The sequence below is a fragment of the Lynx rufus genome, unplaced genomic scaffold (assembly GCF_022079265.1).
Source record: "Lynx rufus isolate CCGP_SWC_20201006 ecotype Redwood Valley unplaced genomic scaffold, mLynRuf1.p SCAF_25, whole genome shotgun sequence".
NCBI classification, from domain to species: Eukaryota; Metazoa; Chordata; class Mammalia; order Carnivora; family Felidae; genus Lynx; species Lynx rufus.
The window spans coordinates 18,566,274-18,594,071 of record NW_025814840.1 but is presented as its reverse complement, the minus strand read 5'-3'; the positions used below and the strand labels follow the sequence as shown (position 1 = coordinate 18,594,071).

Sequence of the window (27,798 nt, the reverse complement as noted above, 5' to 3'; positions counted from 1 at the left end):
TAAACATTTATTTTCTATATACGAGGATCCTCAAAAAAAAACCCTTAACTTAGTTTAACAAAAGAGGAATGCAGATTCAGAAAGGGGATCTTGCTTAAGATCATGTAAACTCTAGATGTGCGTGGTATGGTTTGACAGCCATTAGCTATGTACAGCTGTTTAAACCTAGTTAAAATGTTAAAATTCAGTTCCTCAGTCACACTAATCACATCAGGTGCTCAACGTGCCCCATGTCCTATCTTAGAAAACACACAGGGAAGTTCTATGCAACAGTGCAGAATGGAAGATTCCCAGGGGTCAAATTCTTTTTTTAATGTTTATTCATTTTTTTTGAGAGAGAGAAAAAGACACAGAGCATGAGCAGGGGAGGGGCAGAAAGAGAGGGAGACACAGAATCCGAAGCAGGCTCCAGGCTCTGAGCTGTCAGCATAGAACCCGACGCAGGGCTCAAACCCACGAACTTGTGAGATCATGACCTGAGCCCAAGTTGGACATTTAACTGACTGAGCCACCCAGGCGCTGCCTCCACACCTCCAGGGGTTCAATTCTGTGCCAGAAGGCCATGTGCACTGGAATGATAAACAGGATTCTAGAGAGGGTCTAAATGCCTAGCCAGTTTTCCCCACCTGATGTTTGCCGGATGCTGGGGTAGCACGGAAGGCTAGGCTGGAAGGGAAGATTAAAATGTCCTACAGTCACACAGTATTTAAGAGGTATTTCCACTAAAGGAAATTCTGCCATGAACACACCAGTCCCACAAGACTTTGAAACCAGAAATGAAATGAATGTAACAAAAGCCTCAACCAAATCTTGGCCCACCTCTGTTCTTGATGAACTGAGTGACCTACCTCTCACTTTATCTGCCTCTCAGGAGAAAAAAAAAACAAACATTATTTTCATCTTTAAGGTTCCTTTACACACAATATCCAAAATACAACAAGAAATTCGTAAGACATACTAAGCAGAAAAACATGACCAAGAAGTAGGCAAGAGAAACAAATCTGAGGATGATCAGATTTTAGAGGTAGTACAGAAGGATTTTTTAAAGAACCACTGAACATATTAAAGAAAATGAAAGAAAGAAAATGTCAACAAAGAACTAGAATCCACAAAAGAATAGAAATCATGATGGACGCAGAAATATTTACTTTAGTGCTATCGTGAAATACTAAATAAGCCATGTCGAACAATCAGGCCCTGACCAAATAAGGCAAGTTACATCCAGGCCATGAAATACCACGATACCATCAAAACATTGTGAAATATTTAATGATATCAGGACAAATGTTTGTGATTAGCAACTGGCAAAACATATTTGTCCACAATAATATGGCGTGAAAAGATTAGAACAACATGAACCAAATGTTACAAAGGGTTCTTCCTCTCTGGGTAGTGAAATTTTGAATGATTCTTAAAATCTTTCTGGTTTATAGGGGCTTTCTGAATTTTATACTATGTTCACTTTTATAGTAAGAAAAAAGTCAGTGCTTACTTGACAATCAACTAGCTTAAATTCACCTAGAGAGTGTCATAATGAAAAGTTTTTTGAAAAATTAAAAGCAGGGGCGCCTGGGTGGCTCAGTCGGTTAAGCATCCGACTTCGGCTCAGGTCATGATCTCATGGTTCATGAGTTCAAGCCCCGCATCAGGCTGTGTGCTGACAGCTCAGAGCCTGAAGCCTGCTTCAGATTCTGTGTCTCCTTCTCTCTCTCTGCCCCTTCTCTGCTCATGCTCTTTCTCTCTCTCTCCCTCAAAAATAAATAAACATTTAAAAAAAAAAATTAGAAAAAAAATAAGAAGCATGATGTCAAAGAAGGAGAGCACAAATCTTTGGTGTATGGAAAGCTGAGCTCTCTAAAAGCTGCAGCATCCTGTGCTCCTAAGATCTTCTTTTCAAATTTTAAAAATTCTCTCAATTTTCATATACCTAAGTACTTTTAATTATGACTGAAATATATGAATAGAAATGAAAATTTTAACTTATTCGTCAAAGGTCACAGAGCCTTTCAACAATATTTGGAATCATCTGCCAATTTACAAAGAAACCTAATGCACAAATTAGTATATAAGGTAACTACAAAACGACTATATATCATCTTCCAACAAAACACCCAAGTAAGATTTGAAACGAGGGCGCCTGGGTGGCTCAGTCAGTTAAGTGTCTGACTCTTGATTTCTGCTCATGTCATGATCTCGCGGTTCACGAATTCAAGCCCTGCCTGCATCAGGCTCTGCACTGACAGTTCCGAGCCTGCTTGGACTTCTCTCTCTCCTTCTCTCTCTACCCCTCTCCCCACACGTGCTCTCTCTCTCTCTCTCTCTCTCTCTCGAATAAACATAACAAAAAAAAAAAAAAGATATGAAATGGTAAAACCTTACAACAGCATCAATTTCCTACGTCCCCAACACTCGTTACCTGATCAGCAAACTGGGTCATGTAGCGCTGGAGTCTGGTCTGGTTGTCAGTCTGCTCACACATTTGCACTAAGATATCAAAGTCACAGTACTTTTCTGCTAACGAAGCAGCCCACGGGTATTGGCCTAGTGTGACTGTAGAAATGAGAACAGATGGAAAAATTTCTGTTAGTGAAAACTTATTATGTGATAAAAAGTATTACTTGAAACTTTACCTTTAATTCATATTATATTCTAAAAAATAACGGAATAGAAACCTTTCCACTTACTGGCATTTAGTTTCATAATCCTTATAAACTCATTAGAGAGGCAAATTTAATCCCCTGCTTCATCACTGCCTACCCATGATGCTAGTCCCTTCCTTGGTATACTAGCAAAACGAGCTACTTCTCCTAACTCTAGCTATGAAAATAATGTGTCCTTTGCCGAACAGCCACACTGTTCCATCTGTACCCTCTAACCGCCCTCATCGTGCTCTACTGTGCAGTCGACTTATTCATGTAAAAGTCTGAGATAAGCTCTTTGAGCACAGTCTCCAGTTGTTTTTAATTTATTCATTTTCAAATCATCTTCAGCACCATCTATGGTACTCGTACCTGGAAAGGTGTGAAGACAAGGTCGAACAAATGAATGAATGCAGAAAGCTGTACATACATGCTTTGCTTTACGTTCTTGGTTACAGTTGGATTAATGATATTACACTGAATATGCTACATTAATGATTGGACTCCGTCACCCGTTCCGCAATGTCAAAGACCCATAGCCATTGCTAAATATCGTGCACTTACGAAGTGGAGATAGGAGATCTGATCTTTTCTGTAGGTATTCCATTTCCAGACTGCTGTATCTTTCTTGATCACCAGATCTGTCCAGAGACTTAAGCTGGGAAACGTAACCATCCAGGAAGCAATCAATCAGTGCTACCAGCTGCTCTGTCAGAATGTTTCGGAGGTTGCTGTCTGCCTGAGGATATACCACTTTCAGGACAATCCCATGCTGGCGCACGATTACTGTTCGGATGCCCCCAGGACCACTCGTTGCTATGAAATCACATAAAGTAATATGGTAAGTAAGGGTTCTACAATGGCTAGGGGAAAGACCAACTGCCTAAGAACTATCATGTCACCGCTGCTGGAAAAATAAACCAAATAGGGGTTCAGCTGACCCCTCTCTATGTCCTGCTTAAATCCCATCTTCTCTATGGAGACTTCAACACAGCCAGGTGAACATGATCCTCTCCCTTCTAAATTCCTTCAGTGCTAACTCCACTTACTTTCTTGTATTAAATCAACATTAACTATTGTCAATACCTCTAGGGCCAGGACCTCCTTCTTTGAATAACCATATGCACTAAAATCTAGTAGACAAAGGGCGCCTGGCTGGCTTAGTAGAGCATGTGACTCTTGATCTCAGGATCGTGAATTCAAGCACCACGTCGGGGGTAGAGATTACTTAAATTTTTTTTTTTTTTTTTTTAAATCTAGTGGACGCATAATAAGTATCAGTTACATAAATTACAGAGAAATCTACAAATTATTCTAAGAGAATAAGGCAATTTTCACAAGAATTACTCATTCTGGAGGTGGCACTTATTTTTCATTTCACTCACAAACCCACACTAATGGAATAATACAGCTTCCAGAAACGATAGGCCATTAGAAATATATTTTGAACGACTGCTAATAATAAACCAGTACATTTGCGCTCAGAGCCTGCAATCTCACCTGTCCAAGGAACGTACTCAGGTTCTTGTTCTACTGGCTCTTTTCTATATAAGGAGTTTCTATTCTGTCGATAATGACAGGCAGCTTGTAGCATGTCCTAGAAAAAAATGCATCAGCATATGCAGAAAGTGATGAGTCCCAGTATTTTTAAAGATAATTTGAAACATCAAAGTCTATTAATACTAAAAAAATACTCAGCTCAAGTCTGTAAGAATTACTCTTTTGGTTCTTTCTGCATTTGAAATTTGTTTTACTCCATAACTTAACTTTAATTTTGGAAAACTATACTAACCAAAGTAGGAAAACCATTGCTGTAAAGAACATTAGCTAAGATTAAATGGAACATTTTAACAATAATGTAACTATTAAGTTCTTGAGTAATTAAGACACTTAGTTACTATAACATTAATACATTTGCCATGATACATGTATCTTTCTCCAGATAAAAGGTTATTATTTTATTATAATCCAGAACCCAGCATTATAGAAACTTTTAATATGCATAAGACATTCAAAATGCTTGATAAATAAAACGACTGTACTTTTCTAAATTTTTTGAATTAAATGCTAAACACTTTTAAATTACTGGCAATACAGAGTTGGAATATGGAAACCACTTTCCCTTCCAGCCACACTCTGGTCTTTGATTTGCTGAAATCTTCACCGTGGTTTTGTACCTTGAGAATACTGTTGACGTTGATCACCACTTCAGCCCATTCAACAGATTCCAAAGATGTTTCCTTTAAGACCTGCTCCTCATGCTCCAGTAAACACTCGCAAATGGTGTCTACCTGCGACACCTGAGGGAGTACAGAGAAGGGCAACTACTCTTAACAAAAACCATGGCGATGGGTAATAATCACAACTGCCCAGAATCTACTCAACGGGCTTTTCTCATAAAGTCATATTCTTAGCTCATTACTCAGAATGAAACAGTTGATGGCAAAAAATACATTTAAAAAGAAGTAGGGAGAGAAAATACTGTGCAAGGGATCCTTGAGCAACACAGGTTTGAAATGCGTGGGTCTGCTTACATGTAGATGTTTTTCGATACCTTACAGTACTGTAAATTTATTTTGTCTTCTTCAGGATTTTTTTTAAAACATTTTGACTGCATGGGGGGTCGGGCACCCTTAACCCTCACATTGTTCAAGGGTCAATTATATAATTTCTAACTGTTCTTTTCTAATTTTTGTCATTACTAACACACGGAGGTAACGGTGCAAAACTGTTCTTAAAGCACTGAAACCCTTGTTTCCAGTTTCAGCCCACAGTTAAACTTTCCCTACCTTACTACTTAATACACCTAGAGTTTGCATAGCATTGGGCACTCAGAGATAAGGAAAAACAGAAATCAGGTTTGCTGCCCTTAAGTATACAAACTAGTTGAAGGAGCAAGACCTATATACAAACCGTGGCCCAAACAGAATCATTGTCTTTTAAACCCTGTTCTGCCTTCTCAGATGTTACTCAAAGGCACATTAACAGCCCTAGCAAGAGACTTTTGGCTCGTTTCATTTAAAAGATTAAGTGTAAGAATTTTTTTTTTAGGGTGCAATATTTACTTATTTATTTAATTCATGTTTGTTTGCTTATTTATTTTGAGAGAGAGAGAGAGAGCAAGCAGGACAGAGAGAGAATCCCAAGTAAGCTCTGCACTGCCAGGGCAGAGCCCGATGCGGGGCTCAAAGTCATGAACTGTGAGATCATGACCTGAGCTGAAATCAAGAGTCAGATGCTTAACTGACTAAGCCACCCAGGTGCCCCAAACTTAAGAATTTTTTTTAATACTGTTAACGTGAAAACGATAGGGAAAGCATATATGATATGACATATGATACGATATATGATATGATATGACAGCAGAAAATTATTGTCAAAACATTTGCTCAACACCTTTATGATAGGAGTTACATACTCAGCGGTCTCAAATTCTGTTCATATGCTAACCTGAAAGTCTGACCCTTAAACAGTTACCTCTGCTTTAATGGAACCCTGGGATTCAGAACTACACCCAAAGGAAGCTTAAGGCCAGTAAACGTCATAGTCTTAAACATTACCATTTCCCATATGGAGTGTTCTTTTGAAAAACCTATCACATTTTTGGTTTTGTCCTATGCTATTCCTAACGTACTATTCCTGAATTATGTATCCAACTGATAATCCTTTCTGATTTCCAAATCATTCCTTTTTTTTCCAGTTATCTGGAAAATATATACTGAATTAACTAGTATGCTTTCCACTTTGATCCGAATGCAGAAAAAAGAACACGACTCTTAATTCTTTCAAATAATTTGTGAATTTTTTAAAAAAAACTTTGTTTTGCTGTATAAAATTAAGTATGAACAAAGACAAAAAAAAAAAGACACAAAAGTTACAGCAAACACTTTGATTGTGAAAGCAACCTATATGCCTTAAGGGTCCTATCTTTTTCCCTTCAAAACCCCAACATCCTCTCAAAGCTGAGGCCTTGCGAGGCTTACGACCCATTTCCGAATTTCCTTCCTCAAATGTATTAAAACCTACTAACTCTCCTTACAATACTCCAGTCCCTCCATTCCAAAAGCCGGATGGTTCTTACAGACTAGTTCAGGATCTCAGAATTACCTGAGGCCGCTGGCCCCAATCCACATACCCCCCTCTCCACCACGCCACCCTCCACCACGTACTTCACGGACTGGGATCTTAAGAACACATTCTTCACTATTCCCCTCTCCTCAGAATTCCAAGACCTTTTCACCTCCACCTAGACTGACCCCAACACCCAACACTCCCAACAGTTAACTTGGACAGCTCTCCAGCAGGGTTTTAGGGATAGACCCCAACTCTTTGGACAAGCTCTGGCATCAGATCTAACCTCTCCCTCCCAAAAAGTACTCTTTTTCACAATGGCCAGCTGACCAGCATCTCCCTCTTTTCTCCCGCCAAAGTTTACAGCAGGTTTTTCTTTTCCTTTGAAAGTAAATTGATTTTAACAGCAAGGTAGATAGTAGGGTCCTAGCAGGCGCCTGAGGAGAGTTTAGTGAAGGGACGGTTGGCAGAGGAAGGGGATCTGCAGAGGAGGGGCGGCACCCAGGGCTAGCGACAGGGAAGCCACCACTAAGCCCAGGTGTGAAGGGGCACTGGGAAGCAGCAGTAACTGGGAACGCGGAGAGCAGCCAGAGGGAAGCCGCAGACTCTGACAGAAGGCACAGCAAACTGCAGCGGAAGCAGGGAGGGAATGAGGCTGGGGGGAGGGGGGCATGACAGAACAGAGAACACCTGTGCCTCACCTCTGTTACAGGCAACAAGAAGCCACAGGGCAAAGGAACCCACTGGCGAAGGTGCCCTCTGAGGCAGAGTCAAGAGTGGATTTGGAGAGACAAAAGGAAAACACCCAGCAGACAGTAGGGAAGACTTCTTAGTCAAGTTTGCAAGCTCTGATTTGTAGGGAAAGTGACGAATAAATATGGAGTCCTATTTAAAATTTCAATGAGATTTTTTTTGGCCTCAAGCTTTTTCTCTGTTGGGGGCACGATCGGCCAACGGCCCAGCTCTACAAAGCCACATTAAGGGCAAAATAACAACTCTTACTTCTCTAAAAAAGACGTCTGCGGGGGTCAGGTTGGATGGGATTTCGCAGTCCCTCTTATTTAAAGCAATCATTATTGCTGTGTTCACGAGCTCAGAGAGCCTCGAGTGGTAGTTCTTGAGAACGATGGCGGCTGATAACTTTTCGGCATGCTCACAGAGCAACAGGCGAGTTGCCATGGGCATCCCTCGAACTGCAAAAGTGCCAAGACGTCCAAATAAGCCAACCTGGTGAAAACACAAACACATGTTCTTAGAAAGCATTTACAGTGACGTACAAAGTAATGCAGTCTTATCTCCTCCAGAAGCACACTGGGTGCAGAGCCACTGGCCTCATCTGCCCCCAAAAAAGTACCTCAGCTACCTCTCCTTTTTGCTGTTTTGAACACGAACACACACACACACACACACACACACCCTTCAGCCAGAGCTGTGAGCACCTATAAGAAAGGGCAGATGGTTCCTCTTCTGAGATTAGGGCCATTCCATCACTCCATCTTATTTCTTACTTATGGTTATGAAAATCGTAAAATTGTTCTTTTCTACATAACTTCCCTTCATTCAAGATCCTCAGGAACTAGACACTCAGCAGTTTCCATCTTCAGCACCTGATTCCCAGAACCTTAAAGCCATGGGGAGGGTGGGAGAGTCTTTAATCCTTTGCACTATCTACCTCTGGTCTGCCTGATGCCTGGTTCAGGCGTTGCTAGGTTCCAGGACTTCTAAGCTTTCTCATTTGACGAAGCGTTACATCCCAACTAGGAAGCCAAGAGACATCTAAATACTGAATACTCTTCCACATTTTAAGTGTGATCTATTTCATTAACAAAGTGACTTGGTTTTTATATGCTGAGGTTTATTTTATTTTATTTATTTAAAAAAATTTTTTTTTAACGTTAATATTTATTTTTGAGACAGAGAGAGACAGAGCATGAAGGGGGGAGGGGCAGAGAGAGAAGGAGACACAGAATCAGAAGCAGGCTCCAGGCTCTGAGCCATCAGCCCAGAGCCTGACGCGGGGCTCGAACTCACGGACCGCAAGATCGTGACCTGAGCTGAAGTCAGACGCTTAACCGACTGCGCCACCCAGGCGCCCCAAGGTTTATTTTTTTTTTTTCCCAAGGTTTATTTTAAATAAAGTACAGAGAGAACAAAAATAAACAGCAACCCAAATCCCCAGGGAATTCCTATGGCCAGAAGCGATGCATGCACATGGTTAAGAAAAAAAAAATTTTGGGGGGTGCCTGGGTGGCTCAGTCGGTTAAGTGTCCAACTTCGGTTCAGGTCATGATCTCATGGCTTGTGAGTTCGAGCCCCGTGTCAGGCTCTGTGCTGACAGCTCAGAGCCTGGAGCCTCTTCAGATTCTGTGTCTTTCTCTCTCTCTCTCTCTCTGCCCCTCCCCCGCTCACACTCTGCCTCTCAAAAATAAACATTAAAAAAAATTTTTGTTTTAAGAAAAAAAAAATTAAGAAAAAAAAATGTTTTTCTGAATTAGATTTATTACAATGAGCTCAAAAAAACAATGAGGAATCTACCTTTTGCTAAATGGTTTTCTGCAAATACCCCATGAGGTTAGTCTTCTTCTTTTTTTTTTTTTTTTTAAAGTATAAAGACAGCCCCGCAGTGTGTAAAAGGAAACCCAGGGCGGAAGGCTGCTTCCCACAAAATAGAATCATTTAGGAACATCAGCAGTCAAGACAAGAAGAACAAGAGGTAATTACAGTGAAAAGCCAAAACAACTTGTGTCTTGGCAAGACTTGGTTTTGTAAACAAACTTGGTTTACAAGTGCATGTCAAGGGGTGCCTGGGTGGCTCAGTCAGTTAAGCATCGGACTTCAGTTCAGGTCATGATCTCGCCGATCCGGAGTTTGAGCCCCGCATCAGGCTCTGTGCTGACAGCTCAGAGCCTGGAACCTGTTTCAGATTCTATGCCTCTCTCTGTCCGCCCCTCCCGTGCTTGCACTCTGTCTCTGTCTCTCTCTCTCTCAAAAATAAACATTAAAAACACAAAAAACAAGCACACGTCAAGAACAAACACTCCAACATCAGCCAACTGAAAACAAAAGATAAAAGATGACATTCACGTGTCTTTTTCCTTTTTCTCTGTGTAAAAATGCTCTTTCCCTTTTTCTAAATGAGAGAAGATGGTTTCTACACTGGGAATGACCATGGAAATGCTGTGTGTCCAGGGTGCTGCCGGCACCTCTCACTGCCTGCCTCTGCGAGCAGAGAACCTGGGCAACAAGAGGACGAACATGACCTCTCTTGGCTGGAGAACCATTTCTTGCCACTTTGCTGCCAAATTCACTCATTAAACTGCTTAAAGAAAAGCTACACCCTGACTTCTGAGAACGTACAGCAATCATACATAAAGACACATCGACTAAGAGGACAGCACACAAGAACCCTTCCTTCAGAGAATACAACCAAAAGAGAGTGGGTGTGATAAACCAGGGCCATAAGGAAGGATAATACTGTAGGTTGGACCTCAAGGCTCTCAGGAACATTCTCTACCATCCCAAATGAATAGCAAAGTCAGGAAAGAGGGCGTGAAGCTCTAACCCCTGGAAGAGAACAATACAAAATATTTAACAAAGGGTTCTCTTCCCAACACGCTCCTCCCCTTGAGGCTCAGCTAACAGCGCAGGTGTGGGTCACCACTCCGGAAATCTCTCCACCACACTGTCCATGGTGAAAGCAGAGAGCCTGACTTGCACATGGTTAGGAAACTTAATAGTGTGGAGAGGTACAAGTCCCCCGCCCGTTCCCTACTGGACCTGCAGCTGTTTCCTTCAAATCTTTATATGCTTTTGTGGCATTTCTACACTGGAAGACATTTTGGTTTCTGTAACACAAAGGAGTCACATTATATATGTTGTTCAGCACCTTGTTTTGCTTTTTAGTTTTTTTAAAATGTTTATTTTTGAGAGACACACAAGAGTACAAGTGGGGGAGGGGCAGACAGAGAGGGAGACACAGAATCTGAAGCAGGCTCCCGGCTCTGAGCTGTCGGTACAGAGCCCGATGTGGGGCTCGAACCCGCGAATGGGGAGATCGTGACATGAGCTGAAGTCGGACGCTTAACCAACCGAGCCTCCCAGGGGCCCCTGTACCTTGTTTTGATGGCATCTTATTTTTCACAACACACTTAGATATTCATTTTTTTTCTTTTTACCCATTATTTTTAGTGACCGTGGAACAGGTCACTGAATCAATCTGTCTTAATTTATTCAACCTGCTCACCTGGCTATTTTAAAATAAGAGTTCCATTGTCCTTTCTGATTTGAATTCCCTTCTTGGCTCCCTCACAAATACCGCAAATGTAGTTTTTACATGAGGGCGTTCTGCTCGTCTGCTTCTATTTGCCTCAGTGCGGCAGCACGGCCAGTGAAGTGGTAACGACACAGTAACGTCACTCAAGCCACACAGCAAAGAGGAGCACATTAACTCCCCGCTTCTAAGGTTCTCTGCGCTATGTGTGAGGATATATGCTTCCCTCAACACCGGAAACCCAGAGGCAAAGATACTGTCCTGAGGCCCGGATACTAATTCTCCTCCCCTTTGGAATGAGATATGGCCTCGTTGGTGTTGAATCTGGCCCGAGGAGGAGAGCCTTATGTTCAGGATTATTTCCTTAGATACAAGTATCTGGTTACACGTTTTTCCTGATTATTAATATAAATTAATAATAAGCGTTAATAAGGTAACGCAAGTATAAACACATAGCCGGAATGGGATTTTTAGATCCAGCTAGACACTACCTTGCAATGCACACTGCTTCCAAGAGCGCAGTGACTCCAGCAGGAGTCTGAAGCCCAGGGAGGCTGCGCCAAAAGAGGCGGTAACTGCTCCTGCCCCCTGGCTCCCTCCCCCTCTGATCAGTCAGTGTGTCCTCGGTGTGGCATGTTAAGGCATGAACTCCTTCCATCCCAGTATGACACCTTCCTGCCACGTGACCGCCACTCCTCCCGTCAAGAGGTACAATCCACTTCTCAATCCTTTTCATCTGGGCTGGCCTGGTGACTTGCTTTGACCAATGTCACTTTGGTGGAAGTAACACGATGTGACATCTAAGGTAAGACCTGAGCAAGACCACAGCTTCTAAGTTCATCCCCGGTGAGTGCTGCCCCGAGACCACAGGAAGCCAGTCCAGACGAAAGGAGGACTGGAGACTAAGTGGAGAAGAACCAAGTGGCCCAACTGACGGCCAACTGTCCGTCAGGCGAGAGAAGCCTGGGGACCTTCCAGCCCAGCCTACCCTAAGTGCAGTTCAAGGAGCGGTACCGGCCAAAATCAACAGAAATGTCGCCCAGGTACCCTAAAGAACTGTTTTAATCCACCACACGTTGAGGATTTGGGGGTGGTTTGTTAGGTACTAACAGTTAACTCATAGTTAATTAGTACACTTGACTAAACAATTATATCAGGAGAAAATGTTGTATTTTCCCCATTAATCTGCAGTCCACCTAAACCCCTAAAAAAAAAAAAAAGAGAGAGAGAGACAGAGAGAGAGAGAGAGCGACTTAAATGGAGTTCTCTTGCCAAGACAATAAAAGTAGTCAGGAGCCAAACCATGCATTATAATGAAGCAGAATGTGGAATTAAGAACAATCAAGCTATTTCTGGAATCATAAGAGAGCCACTCTCCACCAAATGGTGATTTAAATTTAAGTTAATTAAAATTAAATTAAAAACAAATGTAGTTCCTCAGTTGTATCAGTCATATTTCAAGTGCTCGGCAGCTGCCTGTGACTAGTGACTACAGAAGACCACAGATACAGAACATTCCCGTCACCACAGGAAGTTCTACTGAGACGGCATCAGAATCTCTTTAATGTCAAGGCATTACTGATTTTGGAAAAAGTAAGCAAAAGTGGGATTGAATTTCTTCATGTGGATATGTAATATGCGTGGAAGCCACTACTGATCAACAAAGCAGAGGTGGATGATTCTGCCTAACAATTCTGTCTAGCAGCAAATTTTAATATTCTAATTTTAGACCCAATATAAACGGGAATACTCCTGAAAGAAAACACTTTAAACAGGGAATTGATTCTAATGGCACTTCAAAATTAAAAGCCCATGTATCAAAATCTGTCATCACCTTAGTATGGTTCACTCTTTTTAACAACACAAAGTCAATTCGTGAAAACCTAAGTTTACATAAAAGCACACAACAGATCGGAATGAAAAGCGGGACATCACAGAAAGTGATAAGAAAAACTGAAACATTTCTGCTGAAAGACACTATTTTTCTTCTTTTCACCCTGTTTTCAATGCACTATTTATACTTGAATACCTTGCCCCCGTCACCCCCACCAGCCCTGGAATTACTTACTTTTAAGTCAGCAAAGAAAATGAGAACACTGATCATGTCCCCACCCAATGAAACATCTCACAATAAGCAAGGATCTCCCAGTGCCTTAGAGCTGACAAAAGACACAGGGTCCTGGCCATCCCTGTTCACAGCGACTAGATGCTTACTTGGTGAATAAAGTCCATAAGGAAAGAATGGGCTTTCATTTTGTCTTCTAGCTGGTGAAGAATAATCAGCGATGTATTGCTAAACCCAGGTGCTTCTGTTGAAACACAATAACAAAATTTAAACACATAATATACTGGGTTTACAATAACTACTGCTATTAAAATAAAATCTATACAAAATAAACTTATACAAAATCTATACAAAAAAATCTATACAAAATAAAACCAAAAAAAAAATCTATACAAAAGGAAACCACCAACCTTTCAATGCAATCATTTGTAACATTACCCAAGAATTTAAAAAATTTAGAGGGAAATTTTGGGAGTTTGATACATTTCATAGTGTATTTATTCAAAACACAAAAACATTAAGCTAACAATAGTTTAATCATTTATATCATTCTAAGCTTGACAGATCAAAATAAAGTCAAAGAAAAAAGGTAAGCACTGACGTTTCCTTCCTAAACCTCTAATAAGGCTTAGCAAACTTGCTAAGTAAGAAATAAGGGAGAGAAATGGAGGTTTGGACAGTTTGCTGGGACGCTGCAGTAGAAGTCTAAGAGGGACAGTCCCCCAGGGCAGGGAGGAAAACCCTGGACCGAATGTCAAGACACGCCCACTCCTATACACTGAGATTTGCTCAATGCAGCTCTTAGGAAAATGTATACCTTCTATTAGGCAAATACAGTGATTATGCCAGAATTATCATTTAATTTGGGGGCTAACAAGCAGGTGTCAAAGGGGCACCTGCGTGGCTCAGTCGGTTAAGTGTCCAACTTCAGGTCAGGTCACGATCTGGCAGTTCGTGAGTCTGAGCTCCGCATCAGGCTCTGCACTGACAGAGTGAAGCCTGCTCGGAATTCTCTCTCTCTCTGCCCCTGTCCTGCTTGCGCACGCTCTTTCAAAATAAATGAATAAACTTTAAAAAATATATACGTATATAAAAAAAATATATATGTATACAAAATATACATATACATGTATATATATATACACACATATATACATATATATACACATATATACATATATATATACATATACACACACACAGATGCCAAATGCTTACCTATGCTACCAATTTTTTAGCAATAAAATGTGAGAGGAAGCTAAGTAGGGCTAATCTGCTTCAGGCAGAACAAGCAAGATTTGCTCCAATATTCCTTCAGTTTTTATTAGGCAGATTTGTTCTGAGCCCTTTCCAAAATCTACTATAAGGTAAATTACAACCTTTTAAAACATAATAAATAACTGATTTAAAAACTAAAAAAGACATGCTTCAAGAGATGCTTAAAAAAGGAACCAGAATATTCTCAAAACAGATCACTCGTAATATGAAAAGTAGAAGTTGTCACCCTCAGGGACAGACTCAGCCCATCGTGGGTCTGAGGCCGGGTAGTCATCCACCAGGTCCACACTGATTTGGGTAACAGCTCTGTCTAGTTCACAGTCAGAATCCAAGTCAGAGTGGGAGGAAAAGAGCTCATCAACCATCATTTGAGCATGACTTAGATCTTTTCTGAAATAAAATGGGAACATAGAAGTATTAAAGGAGGCAAACATTTTCAAAATTCACCACATAAACATTAATTGGGAAACTCCCGTATTTTAGCCCAAAGTTAATAACGTTATTAAAACGTTAAAACAACATTATTAAAAGTCAGCAACATTTCTTTAAAAGGGACACGAGGGGCGCCTGGCTGGCTCTGTCGGTTATATGTCTGGCTCTTGATTTTGGATCAGGTCATGGCCTCATGGGTCGTGAGTTTGAGCCCCACGTCTGGCTCTGCCCTGGCAGTGCAGAGCCTGCTTGAGATTCTCTGTCTCCCTCTCTCTCTCCTCCTCTCCGCTTGCTATCTCTTTCTCTCTCTAAACAAACATTAAAAACATAAATAAAAGAGAGACACCTGTTATGCATTTATTAGTTCAACAAATATATGTCGAGTACTTACAACACACCAGGGACTGGAGGCAGAAGGACAGGACACTGAGAACACACTCCAAGGCTTCACAAAGGATACGGTGTCATAAGGAGCCAGAGAGTTAAACAAGCAGTCACACGTACCCCGTGACAAGGAAAGGGGAGCGCTACAGAACACACCGAAGGGAAACCAAAACCGTCCAAGGGGCAGGGAAAACCTCCCGGAGGAAGACACGGATAAGCAGAGGCCTGTAGTCAAGGAAGAAGAGCAGCGAGGCCGAGGGACTATGAGGAAGGGCACACGGTGGCAGAGAGAGCACACCTCACCCCCATGAGCAGGAATGTCTGCATCTTAGGAAAGAACTGAGGCCACGGGGAGGAGGAGAACACCCAGGGGGGAGAGCCTGCTAGATGATGAGAGGGCACACGAGCAGAGACATGACCAGCCAGAGACCCTAAATGTGGGCAAGTCTAGCCTGGGTGGCAGGCAGCTGATCACAGACAGCGAGTCCACATGAGCCCAACCCCTGAACAGCCAGACTGCAGAATCATGAGCTGTGTTAAATAAGCTGCTAAGTTCTTGGGTGATTTTGTACAGAACAAAACCCAATGAATAGGCCAAGTCTCACTTCTTTATAACATTGCTAAACCTCTGTATGCAACTTATTTGCCTTCACAGTATACATAAAACATGTTTGCAAGAGGTCTTTCATGATCACCATTTTTTTTTAAATTTTTTTCTAAATATTTATTTAGTTTTGAGAGTGAGAGAGACAGAGCATGAGCAGGGGAGGGGCAGAGAGAGAGGGAGACACAGAACCCGAAGCACGCTCCAGGCTCTGAGCTGTCAGAACAGAGCCCGACGTGGGGCTCCAACTCACAAACCGCGAGATCGTCACCTGAGCTGAAGTCACTCAGCCGACTGAGCCACCCAGGCACCCCCCACGATCACCATTTTTAATAGCACGTTGTTATCCATTAAGCGGAGAGGCTTTGTCACACCATGTTTTTTCCTAGACCAGCTGGAAGCCTCTTGTGCCTACCAAGTGCAGAGTAAGTTTGGTAAAGCACCGAAGCTCAGAAAAACATCTGCTCCTTGGTGGCAGCATTCTTCCAACTTGCTCACCAGTCAACAAATAAGGAACGCACGTCAGTAAAATGTGTGCTCAGACATCAACTAAGCCATAATTTAAAAAACTTTTCATACCTGCAGTATTGCAGAAAAGCAGCTTTTAACACTTTAGTTTTATCTTCCTGGGCTATGGTTTCATTCTTTGTAGAAGCCTCAAAAACCATACTCTGTCAAATAAAAAACTGTAATTTAGAGGTAAAGGTATCAGAATATTCTAAATTACTGGAATTTAGAATAGAACTGGACCCACCTATGACAGCAACAACACAGATGCACAAACTGTTTACCATACACTTTATACCAGTGGTTTATATACTTAAGACATTGAAACAAGATAAAATGGACCAAATGGTATATATAACCAAAGCAGTCTTGGAAAAGAAAATATTGGAACTATCACAATCCTAGTTATCAAGTTATGCTACAAAGCTGTAGTAATCAGGGGCGCCTGGGTGGCTCAGTCGGTTGAGTGTCCAACTTTAGCTCAGGCCATGATCTCACAGTTAGTGGCTTTGAGCCCTGCATTGGGCTCAGTGCTGACAGCTAGAAGCCTGGAGCCTGGAGCCTGCTTCAGATTCTGTGTCCCCCCACCCCTCTCTCTCTCTGCCCCTCCCCTGCTCACACTCTGTCTCTCTCTCAAAAATAAACATTAAAAAAAATTACAAAGCTGTAGTAATCAAAACAGTATGGTACTGGCACAAAAACAGGCACACAGATCAATGGAACAGAACAGACAGCCCAGAAGTAAACGCACAATTATATGATCAATTTATCTTTGACAAAGGAGGCAAGAATATGCATGGGAAAAAGTCTCTTTAACAAATGGTGATGGGAAAACTGGACAGCTACATGCAAAAGAATGAAACTGGACTACTTTCTTACACTAAACACAAAAATAAACTCAAAATTTGATTAAGGACCTAAACGTGAGACCTGAAACAATAAAAATCCTAGAAGAGAGCACAGGCAGTAATTTCTCTGACATCCACATTTCTCTAGATGTGTACGCTGAGGCCAAGGTAACAAAAGCAAAAATAAACTATTGGGACTAACTCAAAAAGCTTCTGCACAACAAATGAAACAACAAAACTAAAAGACAACCTACTAAATGGAAGACATTTGCAAATGACGTATCTGACAAAGGGTTACTAGTCACAGTACATAAAGAACTGATATAACACCCAAAAAACCAAACAACTCAATTAAAAAATGAGCAGAAGACATGAACAGACATTTCTTCAAAGACACACAGATGGCCAACAGACGCATGAAAAGATGCTCAACATCACTCATCATCAGAGAAATACTAATCAAAACCACACTGAGATATAACCTCACCCCTGTCAGAATGGCTAAAATCAAAAACAAGAAACGACAAGTGTTGGCAAGAATGTGGGCAAAAAAGGGACCCCCGTGCCCTGTTGGTAGGGATGCAAACTGGTGCAGCCACTGTGGAAAATAGTATGGAGATTCCTCAAAAAGTTAAAAGTACAACTACCCTGGAGTGCCTGGGTGGCTCAGTTAAGTGTCTGACTCTCAATTTAGGCTCAGGTCGTGATCTCACGGTTCGTGGGATGGAGCCCTGAGTCTGGCTCTGTACTGGGTGTGGAGCCTGCTGAAGATCTGCCTCTCCTTCTGCCCCTCTCCCACTCACACGCACACTTGGAGATGTACCCTTCAATCCAGCAATCACACTACTGGACATTTACCAAAAGAATACAAAACACTAATTCAAAAACGTATATGAACTCCTATGTTTAGTTCAGCATTACTTAAAAGAGCCAAATTATGGGAGCAGCCCAAGTGTCCATCAACAGATGAATGGATAAAGAAGATGTATACACACACACACACACACACACACACACACACACACACAATGGGATATTACTCAGCCATAAAAATGAATGAATATTTGCAATTTACAACAACATGGATGGATCTAGGAAGTATAATGCTAAATGAATTCAGTCAGAAAAACAAATACCATATGATTTCACTCACGTGGAGGAAACAAAACAAACGAACAAAGAAAAAAAGGAGACAAAGTGAAAAATAGACTCGACAACTACAGAGAACAAACTGGTGGTAACCAGAGGAGAGGTGAGTGGGGGGACGGGTAAAACAGGTGAAAACAGGTGAAGGGGATTAAGAGCACATTTATCATAAGGAGCGCTGAGTAATGTATAGAATTACTGAATCACTACATTGTATACCTGGAACTAACGTAACACTTTATGTTAACTATCCTGGAATAAAAATAAAAATAGAGAATATGAATCGACTCATACAATTTTTTTTTTTTAAAAAAGATATATATAACTCAGGGATTATATTGTGAGTAAAACTATCTGGGGTTTCATCATAAGCCACACAACCTTTTTCATAGGTTTGCTCTTACACAGTTCACCACAATGTATATTACTAACAATAACGGTTGATTTCAGGCTTAAACAGGGATTTAGAAAAATTTTAAAGAAGTAGAATGCTCTAAGATAGCTTCAGAACATAAGGCAGTATTACAAAACCACAAGGCTACAAAAGAATAAAAGTAAAAAATTGTTACTTTCCGTTGAAACTACCAAGTCATTCCAATTTCGAATTACAGAAATAGTCTATATATTTCACATTCTATTCAAATGGAAATTGCCCCACGATATTAATTTAGTCTTCTGTAGAAGAATGATACAAATCTACAGATCAGGGTATTCCATGTTTCAAGACAGAAAAAAACTGATGGTTTGTATCCCACTCTCCCTTTCAAAATAATCCCACAATAGCAGGAAGCACAACCACCCAAACATCTGTGATTCCGACTACAACGCATGGCGATGGAAAAACCAGAAGAAGGAAAGGCAGATGAAAGAGCAGAGAGGACACAAAGCAAATCGGTGTGGGTGGTGCAGGGACAGATCCTGGTGGGGATTTGTGGACAATGAAAAGAAAAATTCCAAGATGATCATAGACGTAGAATTTCTAGAGATTTGACTATGGGGAAAACCATATGGAAAGGCACTTAAACCGCTGCTGGAGGCTGTTAGAAGATGGGCCAGATACTAAAGAATGAAAGCAAATACAAAATTAGTCCATTAAAAACTCCAAGAATCACATAAAATTGAATAACGAAGGAAACGTAATCAGTACATTACTTGACTCAGTGAGCCATAAATATTCACATTGTCATTAAAGGAAAAAAATTTATACTGGGACAATATAGGCAGAGGAAGGAGTGTAAGTTACCCTAAATCCTTAACTTCTATAATAGGAAATCAAGAGATGTCTAAAACTGGTAAATTAAGAGATAGCAACATACGATGTTACTTAGAAATATGGAAAAAAACACCAGAAGACACGGCTCAAAGACCTAAAAGGAGTTGCTTCTGGAAAGGAGGACAGAGGAGATGAGGGAGATAAAAGAATTATGTTTCATCACAACTCTTTTAAACTGTTCAACTAAAACATTTGTGGGAAATATCTAGGGGCACCTGGGTGGCTCAGTCGGTTAAGCGTCTGACTTCGGCTCAGGTCATGATCTCGTGGTTCATGAGTTTGAGCCCCGCGTCTGGCTCTGTGCTGACAGCTCAGAGCCTGGAGCCTGCTTCGGATTCTGTCTCTCCCTCTCTCTCTGCCCCTTCCCTGCTCACACTCTGTCTCTCAAAAATAAACATTAAAACAATTTTTTTAAAGGAATACTCTAATAAAAACTAAAAAGTCTTATGGAACTGCATTACCTCATTACTGGGTCCAGCAACTGAAGATGCTAGGGATTCTTCAAGGTCTTCTGCTAATATGGATGCATTTTCCCTTGATGTAATAGACACCAACCCACTGTTTCTAGAAAAAAGAATAGGAAGACCACCACAGGAACCAGCTCCTAAAATACTATCTCCTAAAAGAAAGAAAAATATACAAAAATATGTAACAAAACAAAAAAAAAAATGTTTTCTAAAATCTACCACTCTAGGGGCACCTGGATGGCTCAGTTGAGTATCTGACTCTTGTTTTCAGCTCAGGTCATGATCCCAGGGGTGTGGGATTGAGCCCTGACAGCACAGAGCCTGCTTGAGATTCACTCTCTCTCTGCCCCTCCCCTCCACACACACTCTCTCTCTAAAAAAATAAAATATAAATATAATCTACCACCTTAAGCAAAAAATCATTTTGCTATAATAAAAACAATTTTTTCCTTTACAATATTCCTACTTAGAACTCAGCTTTTTAAAAACTTTATTTGAGAGAGCGAGCGAGCGAGTGAGCAGGGGGAAAGGGCAGAGGGAGAGAGAGAATCCCAGGCGGGCTCCACACCAAGTGTGGAGCCTGATCTAGGGCTCGATGCCACGACTGAGAGATCATGACCTGAGCCAATATCAAGAGTCAGATGCTCAACTGACTGAGCCACCTAGGTGCCCTGTATTTTTACTTACTAAGTAAGCCAAAGGGGAAGGAAAAAAAGTCTACGCTTGCTCAATGCCTTAATAACAATCTCCCTACCCAAAGTCAAGGCTCTTGTGTTTAAACTAGAAAATCTATGTTCCATCTTACTGCCCAACTTGGATTTTGCACTATGCCCAATCTCTTTAGATTAAAATTCCTAATGAGACTACCTGCTTGGCTGTTTTTTTTTTTTCCTCCACTCTTGGCTGGCTCCCCTCGCCCCCATTCCAGTCCCCCTACATGAGTCCAGCACCTGGGATTCTTCTTATCCAGAGATCTGGACAAACTTCCTTAAAGAACAGCAACTCAGGATAAGTTATTATAACTAGGAATAAGCAATTACTTCTCTTACCATTGGTTCTTTCCTTCCTGGCTTCTTCTGGAGAAAATGTTACTATTTTTTGCCCAAAACACTTTGGGAATTTACTACCCTTTTGGTTTTTCAGTAGCGTTAGGACTTCAGCTACCACTGGTATCGTACAGAATGAATGTCTCAATAACACTTGGAGGTATCATGCTTAAAATAACACTTATGGAAAGACAATAAAAACTGCTAGGAATGACTAATGAGTCGTTAATCATCCTTTCTAAAGCTGATACTATACCTTGTGTATTAAAGACAATTTTTTCCCGAGGAAGAGAAAACTTCCCAGTTCCAGTGGAGCACACATAGACGGCACTCTCAGTATACAGATAAGCAGTCTGGTTTGAAAAGTTTGGGACCATCAGCCGACACATAATCAAGTCTTCAGACTGAAAATGAAAGATTATATTTAATGAGAATTAGAACAGAAATACTTGTTTGTATAATTTTGTTCTTTACATTTTTGTTTACTATCTCATAAAAATGATAACATAATTCAGATTGTCCTTATGAAAACCTAAACACTACCCTTCGGATGATTTACAAAATAAGTTTACAAACATCAATTGGAGAAATCATTTGTAGAGCTGTAAATAATTAGCTAATTTTGAAAATAATTCCACGGTGATTTTAACTAAAAGCCTATAACGAATGTGAGAAAAGAAATAAAATATTTAAGAAACAAAACAGATGAACATAGGGGAAGAGAAGCAAAAATAAGATAACAGAGAGGGAACTAAACCGTAAGAGACTCTTAAATACAGAAAATAAACTGAGGGTTGCTGGGGGGGGGGGGATGGGCTAAATGGGTGTTGGCCATTAAGGAGGGTACTCATGGGGATGAGCACCGGCTGTAGTATGGAAATGATGGGTCACTAAAATCTACTGAAGCCATTATTACACTATATGTTAACTAACTTGGATTTAAAATAATTTATTAATTAAAAAATGAAAAAAAAAACCCCAAAACAAAAATAAACATTAAAAAAAAAGACATAAAAAAATTAATTATATTATTGATTTAGAATTGGCAAATACTTTATAAATGATCCCCGGTAAACATTTAGGCTCTTACTTCACTGTGAAGATATCAAGCACAAGAAAATAGAGTTGATTTGTTCATACATAAAGTCAGAAGCAAAAATAGAAATACGACCTAATTAAATGAAATCAGCAAATATATACTGTTATTAAAGAAGTAATTTTATAAATAAAACATTAAAAGGGGTATCCTGTGATTTCATTCTGAAATTGTTTGCTTTATACCTCTTTTGCACGGCCTAAAAACTCTTAACAATGAGCATGTTTTTCCTGCATAATCAGAACTATGAGGTTTATTTGGAATAAAAGAACAAATTAAATGATTTCCTTACAGTATTTAGTTACAGTCATATTAAGAATAAGAATTTAACAAAATTTGATACTATACCACGTAAGGTCAAATGAAATGAATTTACAGTTAAGACATCATTGTTTTTTTAAATTTTTTAAATCTTTATTTTTGAGAGAGAGACAGCATGAGCGGGGGAGGGGCAGAGAGAGAGAGGGAGACACAGAATCTGAAGCAGGCTCCAGGCCCTGAGCTGTCAGCACAGAGTCTGACGCGGGGCTCAAACCCATGAATCTGAGCCGAAGTCGGATGCTCAACCACCTGAGCCACCCCTGTTAAGGTATCATTATTAAACAATACTTACAATATTAAACAACTGCTTCCTGTCAGCTGCTTCCACTCTCATTTAGCTAAGGTAGCGCAAAGGAACGAATCTAAGATGGCAAACAAAATGCAATGCCTAAACACTGGCTATTTAAAAATATTTCCAAGCCCCGCAGATCAATCTCCTAAAAAGATTTGACCCTGCAATGGTTAAGACAAACAACTCGAATGAGTTGAGTTACTCTGATGTTACTGTCATCTGTAATTTAATTTATGATAGAAATCTTACCTGAAAAGGTGGATTATACTGAGTGACTTCTACAGTTACTACATCAGACATTTGGTGGCCATTATCTTCTACTGTTATCAGAGAGTAATAGATGAGACATGGACTGTCCGCTGGGTGCCATGCAGCTGCCAAAATCAGGAGCCCATCACTAATCAATGAGAAAGAAAGATCTATAGCTCTTTGGAAAACAGCTTGTCTTCTCATATAGTTAAATATACATTGACCATATGACCTAGGAATCCCACTCCTAGATATTTACCCAAGATAAACAGAAACTTAAGTTCACACAAAAACCTGTGTGCCAATAGGCAGAGTAGCTTTATTCGTAACTGCCTAAAACCGGAAGCTCAAGATCCTTCAGCTGCTGAACTGATGAGCCCTGGTAATTCTACACAGTGTGCCAATACTCAGCAGTAAAAAGGAAGAAACTACTGAATGAATGTCAAATGCATTATGCCAGTCTCAAAAGGCTCTATACTATATAATCCCACTTATATGGCATTCTGAAAAAGGTAAAACTCCAGGGACTGAAAACACATCAATAGTTGCCAGGGGCTGAAAGAAGAGGAGGAGTTGATTACAAAGGGGCACAAAGGAATTTTTGGGGTGACGGAACTACTCCTCTTCTTGACTCTATCCCAAATGAGTGTGCATTTGTCAAAACTCATTGAATTATACACTAAAATGGGTGAATTTTACTGTATATAAAATAAGCTCAATAAATCTGACTTAAGAAAACATCAAATTGGGGCATCTGGGTGGGTCAGTCGGTTAAGCGTCCGACTTCCAGCTCAGGTCATGATCTCACGGTCTTTGAGTTCGAGCCCTGTGTCAGGCTTTGTGCTGACAGCTCAGAGCCTGGAGCCTGCTTCGGATTCTGTGTCTCCCTCTCTTTCTGTCCCTCCCCCGCTTACGCTGTCTCTCTCTCTCAAAAATAAACATTACAAAAAAATTTAAAAAAATATCAAATCATCAAATTCAGGGGTTGGCAAAGCATAACCCTCAAGCCTCACTGTGCCCAAGTGAGTTTTTATAAATGAAGTTTTACTGGAATACAGCCAGGTCCACCTATTTCTATACTGTCCATGGATGCTTTTGTGCTATCACTGATTGAGTACAATAATTGCAGTGAAGGCCACAATGGCCCCCAAAGCCTAAAATAGCCAGTCTGGGGCCCTTCACAGAAAAGGTTGCCAAACCCTGGCCTAATCTGTTCTTTGAAGTTTACTTTGGTCCAGAAGAACATTTGGTTTTTAATAGTCAGTGACAGAAATCTCCATGTGAAGACAAACCTTTTCCTCTCTTAAAGCTTCTATGTTCCTCTCAAGTCTATCAAAATTGTTGCCCTCAAAAAGAATTAAATGGTCTCTACCCTTAACCCCTCCGGAACTTTGAGTAGTGTTAATTATTAGCCACTTCCATTCAAGTCTCAGAAATATTAACAGGGTGGTAAGCGCCCTCTACTGACAACTAAAAACAAGAAACGGAGGGTGGGGAGGGGGGGTGGGGAACCAAACGTAAAAACCAAGAAAGTGGGAGCCAGGGACTCAGTGACACACCACTCCAAACCAAGCAGTCCTAACGTGGCTCTTACTCCTTTTCCACTGTTTTCTTCACCCAATTCCTGAACCTTTATCACTTCTACTTGGACTCTTGAAAGAAATCTAAAAATATTGGTCCAAATTTGTAACATACGGGCAATGACCTGGAGAGCTAATACAGGACATAGAAGAATGTTACGCATAAAAAGGAACTAATGGATTAACGACCCAAATGTGAGACCTGAAATCATAAAACTCCTAAAAGAAAACAGGCAGTAATCTCTCGGGCAGCAGCTTTAGCAACATATTTATGAGTATGCCTCTTCAGGGAAGGGAAACAAAAGCAAAATAAAGTTATTGAGGCTACAACAAAATAAAAAGCTTTTGCATGATAAAAGAAATGATCAACAAAACAAAAAGGCAACTCACTGAATGGAATTTTGCAAATAATATATCGGATAAAGGGTCAATACCTAAAATATGTGGAGACATACAACTCAACACCAAAAACCCAAAAACCCAATTTAAAAATGGGTAGAGGCCCTGAATAGACATTTTTTTAAATGTTTATTATTTATTTTTGAGGAAGACACAGTGTGGGAGGGAGAGAGGCAGAGAGAGAGGGAGACACAGAATCCGAAGCAGGCTCTAGGCTCCAAGCTTTCAGCACAGAGCCCAACACAGGGCTCGAACCCACGAACCATGAGATCATGACGTGAGCCAAAGTTGGATGCTTAACCAACTGAGCCACCCAAGTGCCCCTGAATAGACATTTTTCTAAAGAAGACATACAGATGGCCAACAGCCATATAAAAAGATGTTCAACATTAGTAATCATCAGGGAAATGCATATCAAAACCACAATGAGATAACACCTTACACCTATCAGAATGGCTAAAATCAAAAAGACAAGCATTAACAAGTGTTGGTGAGGATGTGGAGAAAAAGGAGCCCTCAAACTCTGTTGGTGGGAATGCAAACCTGGTGCAGCCACTATGGAAAATAGTATAGAAGTTTCCTGAAAAATTAAAAATTGAAATACTATATGATCCAATAATTCCACTATTGCGTATTTATCCAAACAAAACGAAACCCTAATTCAAAAAATATATGCACCCCTATGTTTATTTTACTTTGAGACAGAGAGAGAGAGAGAGCAAGCAGGGGAGGGGCAGAGAGAAAGGAGGACAAAGGATCTGAAGCGGGCTCTGTGCTGACAGCAGCGAGCCCGATGTGGGGCTCGAACCCACGAACCGTGAGATCATGACCTAAGCCAAAGTCGGATGCTTAACTGACTGAGCCACCTAGGCGCCCCACCCCTATGTTTAATTCAGCATTGTTTACAACAGCTGAGATATGGAATCAACCCCAGTGCCCATTAACAAATGAATGGATAAAGAAGACGGAATATTACCCAGCCATAAAAAAGAATGAGATCCTGCCATCTGTGACAACATGAATGGAACTAGAGGGTATCATGCTAAGTGAAATAAGTCAGACACAGAAAGACAAATACCATACAATTTCACTTACATGTGGAATCTTAAAAACAAAACAAATGAACAAAAACAAAAGAAGACTCCCCAGAAGGGAGGTGGGTGAGGGAATGGGTGAAATAAAGCGGGCTAAGAAGTACAAACTTTCAGTTATACGATAAACAAGTCACAGAGATGAAAAGTATTGCCAAAACACAACACGAAAAAGGAACCGAGCGAGCTCCTGGAGAATGCAGTCTTAAAAATACCAAGGACGGAGGTACAGTTGGTTACACCGATAAGACTCTACGTTGAAGTTACTTTAAAGACTGCATCAGGGCACCTCAGTGGTTCAGTCAGTTAAGTGTCGAACTCTTGGTTTCTGCTCATGTCATGATCTCACAGTTCGTGAGTTCGAGCCCCATGTTGGGCTCTGCACTGACAGTGTGGAACCTGCTTGGGATTCTCTCTTTCCCTCTCTCTCCACCTCTCCTTCTCTCTAAAAATTAACATTAAAAAATAAATAAATAAAAATAAAATAAAGACTACATCGAGTGATAAGGAGCGCCCACTGAGTCATGGAGACACATCTAACAGAATTCCTTAGAGAGTGGTGCTAGGCTAGGTTTGACATCTTTAGAAAAACACTGTCACATTCTAAAAAACATGAAGCTGTTTTAGGTAGTAGAGATGACAGAACAATAGATAATGAAAATTTTGCAAACCAGCAAAAATTTAACAAATTTTTATGTGAGTATATACATAATACATTTATGATTTAAAAAATCCAACTTCATATCTAGAATGAAGCTATCTGAGGGGCGCCTAGGTGGCTCAGTCAGTTAAGCATCCGACTTTGGCTGAAATCATGATCTTGTGGTTCGGTTCATGAGTTTGAGCCCCACGTTGGGCTCTGGGCTGACAGCTCAGGGCCTGGAGCCTGCTTTGATTCTGTGTCTCCCTCTCTCTGCTACTCTCCCACTCGCATTCTGTGTCTCTCTCTCTCTCTCTCTCAAAGATAAACATTAAAAAAAAAATTAAAATGAATGGAATGGAATGGAATGGAATGGAATGAAATGAAGCTATCTGAGGGGAGCCTAGGTGGCTCAATCAGTTAAGGGTCCGACTTCGGCTCAGGTCATGATCTCATGGTTTGTGAGTTCGAGCGCCGCACTGGGCTCTGTGCTGACAGCTCAGAGCCTGGAGCCTGTTACAGATTCTGTGTCTCCCTCTCTCTCTGCCCCTCCCCAACTTGTGCCTCTCTCTCAAAAATAAATTAGCTTAAAAAATATAAAATAAATAAAATAAAATAAAATAAAATAAAATAAAATAAAATAAATAAAATAAAATAAAATAAAATGAATCTGAGTTGTATCAGTAATAATCTAGTAAAAGAACTTATAAGCCTGCTCACTGAAAATATAAGCCTCGGTTGCAAACCTGGCCAAAATGAGCAACAGATCAAGGAGCATCCATAAGCATTGGGAAGGCAAACACTATTCTTTTTTTTTTTTTTTTAAGTTTTTTTGATGTTTTTATTTATTTTTGAGAGAGAAAAAGAGAGAGAGCGTGAGCGGGGGAGGGGCAGAGAGAGGGACACACAGAATCCGAAGCAGGCTCCAGGCTCTGAGCTGTCAGCACAGAGCCCTACAGGGGGCTCGAACTCACAAACCGTGAGATCATGACCTGAGCCGAAGTCAGACACTTAACCGACTGAGCCACCCAGGTGCCTCAACAAACACTATTCTTAAGTGAAGAAACATATGCAGACACGGACACTCCATATGGATCACT

The 27,798-nt window shown here is 40.7% G+C and overlaps 1 protein-coding gene across 1 annotated transcript in view; it reads right to left on the bottom strand.

Annotated features, from left to right (window-relative positions):
* The window catches only part of NUP133 (nucleoporin 133), a 54,158-nt gene that overhangs the window by 13,738 nt on the left and 12,622 nt on the right, over nucleotides 1–27,798 (bottom strand). The window contains exons 9-19 of the mRNA XM_047088699.1: nucleotides 22,989–23,136; nucleotides 21,287–21,434; nucleotides 19,979–20,136; nucleotides 16,323–16,414; nucleotides 14,550–14,713; nucleotides 13,195–13,289; nucleotides 7,713–7,937; nucleotides 4,817–4,939; nucleotides 4,140–4,236; nucleotides 3,204–3,455; nucleotides 2,417–2,550 (exon numbers count right to left, since the gene is read on the bottom strand). Of these exons, the coding sequence (XP_046944655.1) occupies nucleotides 2,417–2,550; nucleotides 3,204–3,455; nucleotides 4,140–4,236; nucleotides 4,817–4,939; nucleotides 7,713–7,937; nucleotides 13,195–13,289; nucleotides 14,550–14,713; nucleotides 16,323–16,414; nucleotides 19,979–20,136; nucleotides 21,287–21,434; nucleotides 22,989–23,136 (1,636 nt within the window). The remainder of the gene's footprint in view (nucleotides 1–2,416; nucleotides 2,551–3,203; nucleotides 3,456–4,139; nucleotides 4,237–4,816; nucleotides 4,940–7,712; nucleotides 7,938–13,194; nucleotides 13,290–14,549; nucleotides 14,714–16,322; nucleotides 16,415–19,978; nucleotides 20,137–21,286; nucleotides 21,435–22,988; nucleotides 23,137–27,798) is intronic.